General features: G+C 46.0%; 1 protein-coding gene across 5 annotated transcripts in view; it reads right to left on the reverse strand.

The window, feature by feature from the left end:
* Nucleotides 1-1443: 1443 nt before the first annotated feature.
* LOC109426169 (forkhead box protein O3) overlaps nt 1444-12415 on the reverse strand; it is a 200144-nt gene continuing 189172 nt past the window's right edge. For all 5 annotated transcript variants that reach the window (XM_062856418.1, XM_029866251.2, XM_062856417.1 and 2 more), the window contains 9 exons: nt 11839-12201; nt 10813-10958; nt 10335-10750; nt 9918-10271; nt 9671-9848; nt 9402-9608; nt 8856-9334; nt 8524-8685; nt 1444-3672 (listed from right to left, as the gene is read on the reverse strand). In XM_062856418.1, coding sequence (XP_062712402.1) covers nt 3231-3672; nt 8524-8685; nt 8856-9334; nt 9402-9608; nt 9671-9848; nt 9918-10271; nt 10335-10750; nt 10813-10958; nt 11839-12201 — 2747 coding nt within the window. In that variant the 3' untranslated portion in view covers nt 1444-3230. The remainder of the gene's footprint in view (nt 3673-8523; nt 8686-8855; nt 9335-9401; nt 9609-9670; nt 9849-9917; nt 10272-10334; nt 10751-10812; nt 10959-11838; nt 12202-12415) is intronic.

The following is a 12415-nucleotide window of genomic DNA, read 5'->3' on the forward strand; positions in this document are numbered from 1 at the left end:
CATCATGGTTTTGCTGCTCCGACAAAGGGCGCATCCCCCCTCTTTTGCAGAGGTCGATATATTTTCGCTTTGTATGTCGACTTTTGTGTTTGTGTGTGTAGCTTCGAAAAACGTTCCATCAGGTGGAGTCAGTGTCCCCTATAGGTAGTGGTGTATGTAAGTGTGTCTATTGTATGAGCCTACTTAGATTATAATGTCGCATGTGTTGGTGGTCGCTAAAGAATGTGAGAGTATGCGTGTCATCCTTTATAAACTTTTCAGATCATGTGTATTGCTTGTCTTTCTGACTCTTAAAAGTGTTGTGGTGCAGTCTATATTTTGGTTTTCTGTTTTAAGATTTTAACGTGTGGATAACACCTTTTTGTTTCTACAGTGGGTTACGGCTTGTCTAATGTCCATAAGTGGTAACGTGGTCATCCAGCAATACGCGAATGAGTGCTTTTGTCGACGACACGAATACTAGTACGGGTTGTTGCCCCATTGCGATAAGTACGATTGGATGTGTGTAGGTTTTTTGTGTAACGATAAAGCGTAAAAAGGTTAATAATTTGATACAACACGTTCTCACCGGTTTTCAATGGATTTTTTTTTTGCCATGCCATGTTTAGAATTATTGTTTACCCAGATTTTGTGAGTGTGTGTGTTTGTTAGTCTTACCTAGGTTCTAAACGGAGTCTGTGGTTGTGTATGCATTAGAGTATATATTGTTAACATTTGGTTAGTATTCTACTTTTAGGTAGCTTTTTTCAACAGGCTTTCATAGTTATTTTATTCTAATCTAGAGAGTGTCCCCTAACGGATGAGTTCCACTAATTATCCTATGCATGGTGTATGTGTGTACCGCTTCAGTGTACGTGTGCTTGTAAATATACATCTGGAAGACTATATAACAATAGATTCAATGTAGATGAAACAGCGTAGATTAGTATAGATAACACAAAACTTCCGGAACAGTTAGCGTTCCGTTTAACAAAAAGGCGCTAGAAATGAAGGCTCGTCCCTAGTGGTATATGGTATGTATGTAGGTGATTACTTAGTTCGGTTTGGCACATCTTACTTGTGTTCGAAATACTCGATGCCGGTCTTTGCAGTGATCTGATCAAGCAAAACATGTGTCCGTGTCGTTAAGAACGATAATGCGCTACACTAGCCCTAATGATATCAACATCAAAATCTGCTTCGTTAAAATATTCCCCCAGAGATAGGCAACAGGTCGCTAAAGAGGCGATAATGGGTCGATGAGTGTGCTACTTATCTAGACAAGTTAAACTTCTTCTACAAATGGCTATTTCAGTACTGCTTCGTTCGACCTACGGTGATAGTGATTGTTCAGCGCGTGAGATAAGAACTCGAGAAACTTCAACAATGATAAACAAAACAAAGTAGGCTTTGGCAACCGAGTAAGGCTTTCTGAAAACGAAGGAAATAAAACAACTCAAAACGTCAACTCAATAAATGATACATTTTCATATTTATAACCTTCCAATAAGGGTGCCGCTCTGGAGCGGCGGCTTAATCGACACCTTAGTACTGATTCAACAACGTGTTTACCTCGTACAAACTTAACCACAATTTGAAATCATCATTCATCAGAGCTAAACGCTACAACTGCAATGAAACTTACTCTCCTAGGTATGCTTATCAACACAACGGATTACCGCGGAAAAATAGAAACAGATCTCCCTAGCTTCCAGCTTATTACACACTTTTTTCAACTGCATTGGCACCGTTTCTAAAAGCAAAACAAAAACAAAGCTTGACAAGTGGCGAAAAAACAAAACGGAAACCTTCGACGGCTACTACGATGATGCATTGCTTCTAAAGGCTCTCCCAGTCGCCGGCCGTGCCGTGGCCATCTTTGATTGGTGCTTGAAGCGCTTCCCGGCAGCAGCTTGACGTCTGTCATCCACGATAGACGCCATGCACGCTTTCTTTGCTTGCGGATTTGTTTACATTGCTATTTGTGTTTCCATATGGTTGCGTATGTGTGTAGGTGTTTGTGATTGTAATGATTCTTATCAGTAACCTCGTTTGCATTTCCACTTTCACCCTCTCTCTCTCTCTCGCGCACAGCTTCTCTCCCACTCTTCCTCGCTCGATTGCTAGTTTGCTTGTTTATATAGTTTATAGAAAAATTATCTCCCTAAATTCTAGGTAAAAATGAAAGGCGCGAGTGACTAAGTTCATTCCTCCTGCTCCCCCCTGCTTCCGAGTAACGTGTCTCACTAACAACTACTTACTGACAGCACAGGGACGGGTCCGATCGCCACGCTCCCTAAACTATCTCTTCTACTGTTCGTTTTTTTTTTGTTTTGCCCTCTAAATGTGTTTAGACTTTTCTCTTTTTTGTTTTAGTACTGCTGCTCCCACTTCCGACCCATCTAAATAAATAATAACTTTTTCAACAGAAAAAAAATAAACAATCAAATGCAATTGGATTTTTGGGCGTGCGTTTGCGAGAGACGACGCCAAAATTTAAGTGCGCAGCGGATTTTGTATTAGTCGGGTCGCTAAAGACGGTGTCAAACTAACACTCGCTTTGACAGAACAGTTCGCTTTGACGTTTTTTTGACAATCAATTGACGTTTGATATTCGAACAACACTTTATCAAGTAGACTAGCAGCACTGCTGCGAATCAAGCGACAGCACACTCTACGGATGAAGGTTAAACTAGGCATGATAGTGTGAGTAAAGTTTCGTTCTCGCAACTATCATAAACATAACGATATAAAGCCTGATGTCTTACTTGTAACAGGTAATCGATAAAGCTGATTATCAAAGTTATCGATAGACCGTCAAAGGACGCATGCTAGATAGAAAATCATTCTTCAAACTGTCAAACTTGACAGACGAAACGTCAATCGCAATAAACGTCAAACGTCATCCCAGGAAACCCGAGCATCGTGCGACAATCTCCTGCGTCCATCAAATGCTGCACGATTTCCCCACAGAGAAGTGTTGGAAGTAGCACTTTCTTCACTTAAACATCCATATAAAAAGTTTTTGCTTTGCTTGCACAGTCTGTCTGGCTTAAAAACAACACTTATACAAAGAAAAATTGACTATAAATATAAAGCATATTTAACTAGAGCTTTGATTTTAGCACTTAACCAACGAAGAAACGGTATCCACGAATGTACCGGATGTACACAGTTTCCCTCTGAGGCGGAATTCAACTAGGGCTCTCTTACTGCTGCTGCTGCTGCTGCTGGTCCGTTTCGGCACGATATTACCGTACCCAGGAGGCCTTCTTCTTGAACTTTTTGAGCATCCGCACCGAGGCGGAAGCGGTCGCAGCCGAAGACGAGGAAGACGAGCTTTTGCTCTTTTTCGACGGCGATGGCGACGGCGAGTACTGCAGGCTTAGATCGTCCGCCAGCCCGTAGCTGTAGCTGCGGATCGTGGCCTGATGCTGGCCGCCACCGTATCCGGAGGGGGGCGTGACTTCCAGCTGGTGATGCGATGCCGGCTGATGGTACGGGGAACGCTGGCCGTACAGCGCAGCAACCGGTTCGTCGTAGTTAGCGGTGGGCTCGGCAGGCCGCTTCAGTCCAGTGTTGCCGGTGCTTCCCGACATGGGAGCGTAGTTGGTGATGCCGGCGAGGTTCAACAGGGCGTCCACACCCGCTAGGCGGCGCTGCTCCTCCTGGTCCTCTATCACCAGGTTATGACTGTTGGAGAGGGAAAGAAGAAGCGACAGGTAGTCATAACGTTCAGAAGAGTTTGTGTGGCAGGAAAACGATAAGGTTTTATCGTTTTCATGTAAACAATAGAATTGCAGCTCAGTGAAGGTTCTACAACAGACCTAACGATTTGTTAAGTTTAATTTTAAGTTTACCATATAAGCGTTAGAAGAGTGATGATTCTAAAGGTACAAGAGGGCATACAGATAGTAGCGACTGACACCTCGGCAAGGGATGCCAGATGTGAAGACATGTCTTCAATTTGAAGACATTTGAAGTTCTGTGAAGACATTTCTCGGATACTTTTTCAAAACAACGTATAATACACGCAAATCCTATGTTGATACGTCGTTTTGAATAAGTATCAGAGTTTTCAAATTTTGTGAAGATTATTGAAGACTTTTGAAAGCTGCAAAATAATATATATTAATGTTATTTATCTAAACCAATAATTCAAATCTTTGATTAATTTCAGATGAAATGCGTTTCATTTTTCGTAGATAAAATTTTAAACTTTTAAAACCTTAAACATACAAATTCCTAAATTTTCGGTCTTTATATTGGCGGAAATTCTGAAGCAGTTTTTAGTTAAAATGCGAATCAAATTAAACGACCATAATTTCATGAAAATTTTAGGAAGTATGCTGAACTATTGAATAATTTTTTCATCAGCAATTGTTTATAAGAAATAAAATTTTCATTAACAAAAATCCTCTGGGAATTCAACCGGCTATTCTCAAATTTTTAAAAAATCTCCAAAAACAGAGGTTGCTTCTAGAATATTACCAACAGAGCTACATCCAGAATTTTCCGCAGACTTGTCCGAAAATTTGTCCAAGCCTGTTAAGATTTCTCCAGTAGGCCCTCGAGAATCTCTCTAGAAGTTCCACGGGAATTTCTTCAGAATTTCATCAGGAATACCTTCAAAAGTTTCTCAGGAATTCTTCCAGGTGTTCCTCGGATATTCTCGGAGTACCTCAAGAATTCTTTCAGTTCCTCGGGAATTCCTCCAGGAGTTAGCCGAATTTTTTTTCTTGCAGAAGATCCTCGGAAATTCATGCTGGCGTCCTTCGGGAATTAAGTGTTCCTTGAAAATTAGGTGTTCCTCGAGAATTTCTTCAGGAGTTCCTCGGGAATTCCTCCAGCAGTTCCTCGGGAATTCATCGTGGAGTTGCAAGGGAATTTCTCTGGAAGTTTCTCGGCAATTCCTTCAGATGTTCCTCGAGAATTCCTTTAGGTGTTCCTCGAGAATTATTTTAGGATATCCTCGGGAATTCCTCCAGGAGTTCCTTGGTAATTACTCCAGCAGTTCCTCGAAAATTGCTCCAGGAGATCCTCGGGAATTCCTCCAGAAGTTCCTAGAGAATACCTTCAAAAATTCCTCGAGAATTTCTTCAAGGAGTTCCTCGAGAATGCCTCTGGAGCTCCTTGGGAATTTCTCTACAAGTTCCTCGGGAATTTCTTTAAGGGTTCCTCGAGAATTTCTTTAAGGGTTCCTCAGTTAATCCTCCAAGAGTTCCTCGGAAATTCTCCCAGAAGTTTCTCAGGAATTCCACCAGGAGTTTCTCGGGAATTCATGTAGGAGTTCCTCGGGAATTCCTCCAGGAGTAACGAGTAACTCGGAAATTCATTCTGGAGTTCCAAGGGAATTTCTCCGGGAGTTCCTCGGGAAATCCTTCAGAAGTTTCTCGTTAAGTCTTTTAGGAGTTTCTCGGGAATTTCTCCAGCAATTCCTCACGAATCCTTCCAGAAGTTCCCAGAAAATTCCTTCATGTATTCCTCGAGAATTTCTCCTGGAGTTTTTTGGGATTCCTTCAGGAGTTCCTCGGGAATTCCTCCAGAAGCTCTTCGAGAATTCCTTCAAGGAGTTCCTCGGGAATTCCTCTGGAGCTCCTTGGGAATTTCTCTAGAAGTTCCTCGGGAATTCCTTTCCTTCATGAGTTCCTCAGAAATTCTTCCAGATGTTCCTCATGAATTCCACCAGCAATACCTCAGGAATTGCACTAGGAGTTTCTCGGGAATTCATATAGAATTCCTCGAGGAGTTTCTCAAAGAAGTTTTTATTTGGGAATTTCTCTATGAACTCCTTGGAAATTCCTTCTTAAGTGCATCAAGAATCTCTCTAGTATTTTTTCGGGAATTCTTCCAGAAGATTCTCGGGAAATGTTTCAGGAGTTTATCAGAAATTCATCTAGATATACCTATGAATATCTTCAGGAAATCGTCGGGAATTCCCAGGAAACTCCTTGAGTAAGTTTTCTGGGGACCAAGAGGAATTCCCGAGGAACTGCCGGAAAAGAACCTCGAGAAACTTGGAGGGATTCCCGAGAAACATGGAACCCCAAGAAAGTACTGTAGGTTTTCCCGAGAAACTTTAGGAATTCCTGAAGGAATTCTCGACGAACTTCTGGAGGATTTTCCGAGAAACACCTGCAAGAATTCCCGAAGAACTCCTGGATGGAATTTACCGAGGATCTCCTGTAGAAATTCTGGAGGATCTCTTGAAGAAATTCCTGAGGATCCTTGGATGGATTCTAAAGGAGCTCCTGGGGAATTTTTGAGGATCTTTTGAAGAAATTCACGTCGATTTCCTGAAGGATCTCCATGGATCTCCTGAGGGAATTTCCGATAAACTCCTGAAGGATTTTTCGATGACCATCTGAAGACGTTCTCGAGGATCTCCTGGAGGAATTCTCGTGGAACTCCTGGAAGAATTACCGAGGAGCTCCGGGAAGAATTTCCGAGGAACTCCTGGAGTAATTCCCGAGCAACTCCTGAACGAATTTACGAGAATCTCCTGGAGGAACTCCCGAGGTTCTCCTGCAGGAATTACCGAAACTTCTGGACGAATTTCCGAGGAACTCCTGCAGGAATTCCTGACGATCTCCTAGAGGAATTCCCGAGAAACTACTGTAGAAATTTCCGAGGAACTCCTGGAAGAATTCCCAAGGAATTTCTGAAGAAATTTCCGGGGAACTTCTGGAAAAAATGCCCGAGAGCTCCTGAAACTTCTGAAGGAATTCTTACCAATCTTATAGAGGAAATCCCGATGAACTCTTGAAGGAATTCCCAATCATCTTCAGGAGGGATGCTGAAAGAATTCCCGAAGATTTCCTGGAGGAATTTCCGATGAATTCCGGGAGGACTTCCCGAGGATCTGCAGGAGGATTTCCCGACAAACTTTTCCAAGGAATTCCTGAAGGGATTCCCGATGAGATTCTGAAGGAATTCCCGATAAACTTCCGGAAAAAATCCCGAGGAGCTCCGACAGGACTTCCCAAGGAACTTCTGTAAGAATTGCCGAGGACTTCCTGGAGGATCTCCAAGGATCCTCTGGAATGATTCCCGAGAAGTCCTGGAGGAATTGCCGAGGAACTCCTGTAGAATTTTCCGAGGAACTCCTGGAGGAACTTGTAGATGAATTCCTGGAAGAATTCTCGGGAAACTCAACTCCTGAAAAAATTCTCGGGAAACTTATGGAGGAATTCCGGAGGTACTCCTAGAGAAGTTCTCGAGAAACTTCTGGAGGAATTCCTGAGGATCTCCTGGAGGAATTCTTTAGGATCTTTTGGAGGAACTCCCGAGGATCTCCAGGACGATTTGCTTAGGATCTTCTGCAGGAATTCCTGGGGGAATTGGGTTGTTTAGTGAATAAAATATTGCTATTTTCTATAGCCTAATCCAAAGAGCTCATTTTTCTGAGTATAACGTGATTTTATTGGATTCCAATAAATTTGTTTTGATGGTTTAATTTACAAAATAGTTTTTATTTTCGTGGATAGAATGACAGTTCAATCGATAAAGTGACAGCTCGACCCGAACAAAAAAAAATCCCATACAAACTTAAAATGCATTTTAAAAATAGTTCCCGGACTCCAAAAATTATGAAATTTTGGATTTCGAATATTTTTTGGGCGGAGAATCCGATTATGAAATAATCCGGATACCCCTAAAGAACCCAATTCTCGAGGACCACTTGGGGGAGTTTCCGAGGATGATCCGGAGAAATTCCCGAGAAACTCCACTATGAATTTCCAGGGATCTTCTGAAGGTATTCACAAGGACTTCCTGAGGGAGTCCCTGGAGTAGTTCCCGGATTTTTTTTGAGCATCTCGTGGAAATAAATCCGAGGAACTTGTTTAGGAATTTTCGGGAAAACCCCTTAAAATTGCCATGGAAATTCTGGAGAGAACCATTGCTGGACGACCTCATGGTACATTTCTTCATATAAAGCTATATGTGCTATATAAGTTCTCACTTATAAATTTTAACTTTTAACATTAATTTTATATTAAAGCCACAATATGGGGTGAGAAGACATGTGAAGACATTTAAGCGTGCCTTGCGAAGACGTTTGAAAATTTCACCTGGCATCCCTGGCCGTGAGTGCCGACATGTAAACAAAGGAAACTTCCAAATGTGCACGAAGCATGCCATGCATCGTTAGAATAGAAAGTTGGAAAGAATCTGGAAGTGGATGCGGCAGACAAATTACATCGGATTATCAAGCATCCTGCTATTTGGTAAGTGTAGGGATTGGGAGCGACACTGAGAAAAGCATAAACAGCGCTGCAGCAGTGATGCGCCACCGGATAAACAAAGCAAACAAAACAAACGATCAAGATGAAATGAAACTGCAGTCTTGTTAAGTATTTCACGCATGATTTGCATCCGTCTTCGTAGGTGAAGGATTCCGGCCATTGGAATCGATTGGGCTGAGTGGCCGCAGCATCAAAACGGTGAATTTTGATCGTTCAATCTCAACGATTTGATTCCAAGAACAGAGTGCTGGAATTCTATCTGTCACACTTCATGATGTTAAAGGCACAGTCAACTCACCTTTCCTCGCTGCTCTCGTAGGCGGCATCGGACGACGTTCCGTTGCTGTTGTTGTCGCTGTTGTTTTGACTGGAGCGTTCGCTCAGACCCGAAGGCGGGATTGTACCGCCGGCGGAGTAGGTGTGATCCTCGCTGGGAGAGGTGGTGATTACCGGAGGAGTTCTGGAAACAAAACGATAGACACATTAAGGTTAGGAGTGGATTGAACGCTTCCCAGGGATGATCAACTCTGTCATTCCGTGGTAGGATTATGAAAACGACAAGATTTTATCGTTTTTGTGTCAAACTTGAAGGTTTCCATGGCTGGATAACAACAAGCACCATCAACTCACCCATTCTGGAATCCCTCGGTGAAAATTTTTGGTCCGTGCTTCAGTGCCAACATGGCGGTGGCCGCGTTCACGTCATCGATCGTGTCCGCGCTCCAGTCTCGGCCGATGATATCGCCAGCCAGGACGCTCTGCCCATTGGGCAGAATCACACTGCCTCCTCCTCCTCCTGCACCGGGGAGGAATCCATTCGAACCACCGGAAGGTGGTCCCAGCGGACCGGAAGACGACGGCGGCGGTGGATGGTGGTACGCCACGTGGTACGGTAGCCCACCCGATGCCGACGACTGGAGGTGGTGATGATGCAGGTGCTGGTGAGGAAGATCGCCATCGTAGTCGATCGGGGTAGACGACCGGCTAAAATCGTCCCCGTCCAGATCCGACGGGTGCTGCTGCTGGCCGCCGTTCATGTGGTGCGACAGGTGGACACCGTTTTGTGCGTCAACCGGTGCCAAACGACTAGCGAGGTACGGAAAGTTGTCCTGGAACGGGAAGCAGTGACAGTTGATGAGCGGTTGCCAGATTTTCCGGAATGATCGCGGAACGTACCTTGGAATAGCTGCTGCCAACACTGCTGGTAGGGCTGTCAGTTGAGCGTTGCTGTTGTTGCGCTTGCTGCTGAGCCTGTTGCTGCATGGCCTTGTAGGTGGTCTTGTCGATTCCGGACCCGGAATGGAACGGCGATCGCGACAGAGCCTGGATCAGGTTGGGCCGGTACTGCGGTTCGACCATCCACAGCGAGCCTTTGCCGAGGTTCTGTAGGGAAAAGCACGACACTGTTACGCTGTGATCCCACAGGAAAACGCACGGGTACCTACCGCTGCCTTTTCCACCTTCTGGAAGCACTTGTTCAGCGAAAGGTTATGTCGAACACTGTTCTTCCACCCAGTCGGTGCCGTCTTGAAGTACGGAAAATGCTGCACAATCCACGCGTAGATCTCCTTCACCGGTAAGGCCTTCTGTTGGGCGTTCTCGATGGCCATGAAGATCAGTGAGCTGCCGGGTGAAGCAAGAATACAACAGTTGGAAACCTTGACCCGTATGGTCTCTCCCCTTCAAACTCACCTGAAACTGAACGGCGGTTTGCTGCTGATGTGAACCAGTGGATCGTATGGCACGTTGGTCGGATGCTTGGCTTTCGGCGGCGACAGCTTGGAGGATGGCTGCTGCGGTTGTGGCGACGATGGCGGGTGCTGTGGAAGCACGTGGATTGCGCCGCCGTTCAGGGACTGCCCTTGCACCAGGTGGTGCTGAGGCGATAGCGGAGGCGACGGAGGTCTCATACTGCCTCCTCCGCTGCCGTAGGTACTGCCGTATTCGTCGCTGCTCACGTTCGGCGACGGGTAGCCGTTCTTCATCGGCGCTGCCGGTGGATACGGACGCTCTTCGATAATTTCACCTTCCTCGTACTTGACGGCACTGAAATCGAAAGTTCGGGAGTTAATCGTTGCGGTTGAGGAAGACTCTCCAAGAGGAACTCACCTGGACAATTGTTTAACGGGGGTCACGTAGGAGCTGCTGACCTGTTTCAGCTGCTTCACGTGCTCCTCTCGCAGGTACTTTTTGTGGAAGTGCTGATGAGGCGTGCTGGCACCACTGGTTGAACCATTCTGCACCGAGCCGGACGTTGGGTTCGGCGAAGTTGCCGAATGGTTGTACAACGAAGAAGTGGACGACGTAGACGATGCACAGGAAGCGGTTGATGACGGAGACTTAAGGTCCTTGTCGTCTGAGGAAATCACCGGATACTCGATGATGGTGTTTCCGTTGATGGTGGTGATGGTTTGTTGTCCACCGGCCCCGTTGGTAAGCTGGAACCTGTGATGAGTGGGACCAGTGCCAACCGTCAAATGGCGTGCACTTGACGGGATTGTTTCCGTGCAGAACACACCGATACTCTGTTGGTAGACAACGAACAGTTAAGCCGAAGCCTCGAAAACAACGACAAATCGCAACGAACCTGATCCGAGGACGAATTGGCGGAGGACGTATTGTCCTCCGAGACGCTGGAGTCCTCCACGAAGTCACTGGTGGGTGACAGGTGACCACCACCTGCCTGCCGGGGACTATCCGGCGAAGACACTGGGACCTTGGACAGATTTATGCCTGCAAGACGAAACGAAGCGACGGAATCGCAATTAGACCGGAGTATCGAATGACGAAGGGCATCATCATCCCACTTAAGTTTTCGCTTTTGTTCGCTCTACAATACGACCGATCGTAAATAAATCGCAACCACTACAGTTACGGTAACACGCTGCGTGCGCGTACACTACATCACCAATAGATCAATAATGCACGGCTAACGAAGCACTATGCGCTCGTACATTTGCATCCAAGCATGCTGTGCCTTTGCCCTGCATTCGGATCCTTGACAACGGCGAATTTTCCCGTCGTCAAGTCATTGACTGCTGTTGGGCGCTTCCCAACAACAGCCCCCGGTTGCCAACAAGAAGAGATGAAGGAATCGGGTCCATTCGGGCCAATAACCTTTGTCTATTTCGGTGCATAAAAGCAGACGACAGCAGCCAGCGCAGCGTCCCCTTCGACCGGCCGACCGCGACGACCACTGCGTCGGCAGTTGCTAAGGAAAAGAAAACAATTTGTGCGCGCTAAACTATTTTTGCATGGCATCTCAGTTGGCTGTGGCTACCGGTATGAACATGCATCTCAGCCGCGAAAGACGACGAGAACGCGATGCCTGATGGTGGTGGGCGAACTGTGCCAAAATGCGGTCCACCCACCCGGGTTGCATTTGCAGCGACGACGGACGCGCACGCATTTCACATTCCGTCGACACACCGTCGTCGTTTGTTGTGCGTGAAAACCGCAAAACTATGTGCCCTACCCCTCCTCCGCACACCCGTCAAATGACACATAAAAAAGCACCAACACGGGGCACGCAAAGCATGCGGCGCACTAAACCGAAATAGAAACTCGTTGTTTACGCATACGCGCCGTAGATCACTGATCAACCTCAACTAACCTTTCAACAGGTTCTTATCGTGCAGCCAAGTCAGCGGAGTCAGTTCCTCGTCGGTGTTGATTACGACCTGGCTGGTCCCGCCCGCACCGTGCACGGCCGTCAGCACCGTCCCGTTGCGGATATGTTGCTGCAGCGTCGCCTGCTGCTGCTGCTGCGAATGGTGATGCTGCTGGTGATTATGATGGGCAGGATGATGATTGGTGCTGCCGCTGTTGAGATGACTGGCAACACTGGAACTGCTGCCGCTGCTCGTGGTGATGACCACGTTGTTGTTGATGAAGTCGTGCTCCGCACTGCTCATGTCCATTTGTTCCGTGGCGAGCAGGACAATGTTGCCCACGCCGTTCATGCTTTCCGTTGTGGCTGTTTGGGGAGAATGAAGAGAAAATAGGGGAATTGTTAGGTTATATAAATATGAATCCATCCCAGGATGGAACAGCATCAAAAAGAGTAAGGGCCCAAGATTTTTCTCCGCATTGTGGACTTTGCTTCCATTTACAATTGGTTATGGGCCCAAACAGAGTGTTCATAGCCTAGAATTCTTTAGTATTTGCGAAGCTTCTTTAAAACGGTAATG

The sequence above is a fragment of the Aedes albopictus genome, chromosome 3 (genome assembly GCF_035046485.1).
Source record: "Aedes albopictus strain Foshan chromosome 3, AalbF5, whole genome shotgun sequence".
Taxonomy (NCBI): domain Eukaryota; kingdom Metazoa; phylum Arthropoda; class Insecta; order Diptera; family Culicidae; genus Aedes; species Aedes albopictus.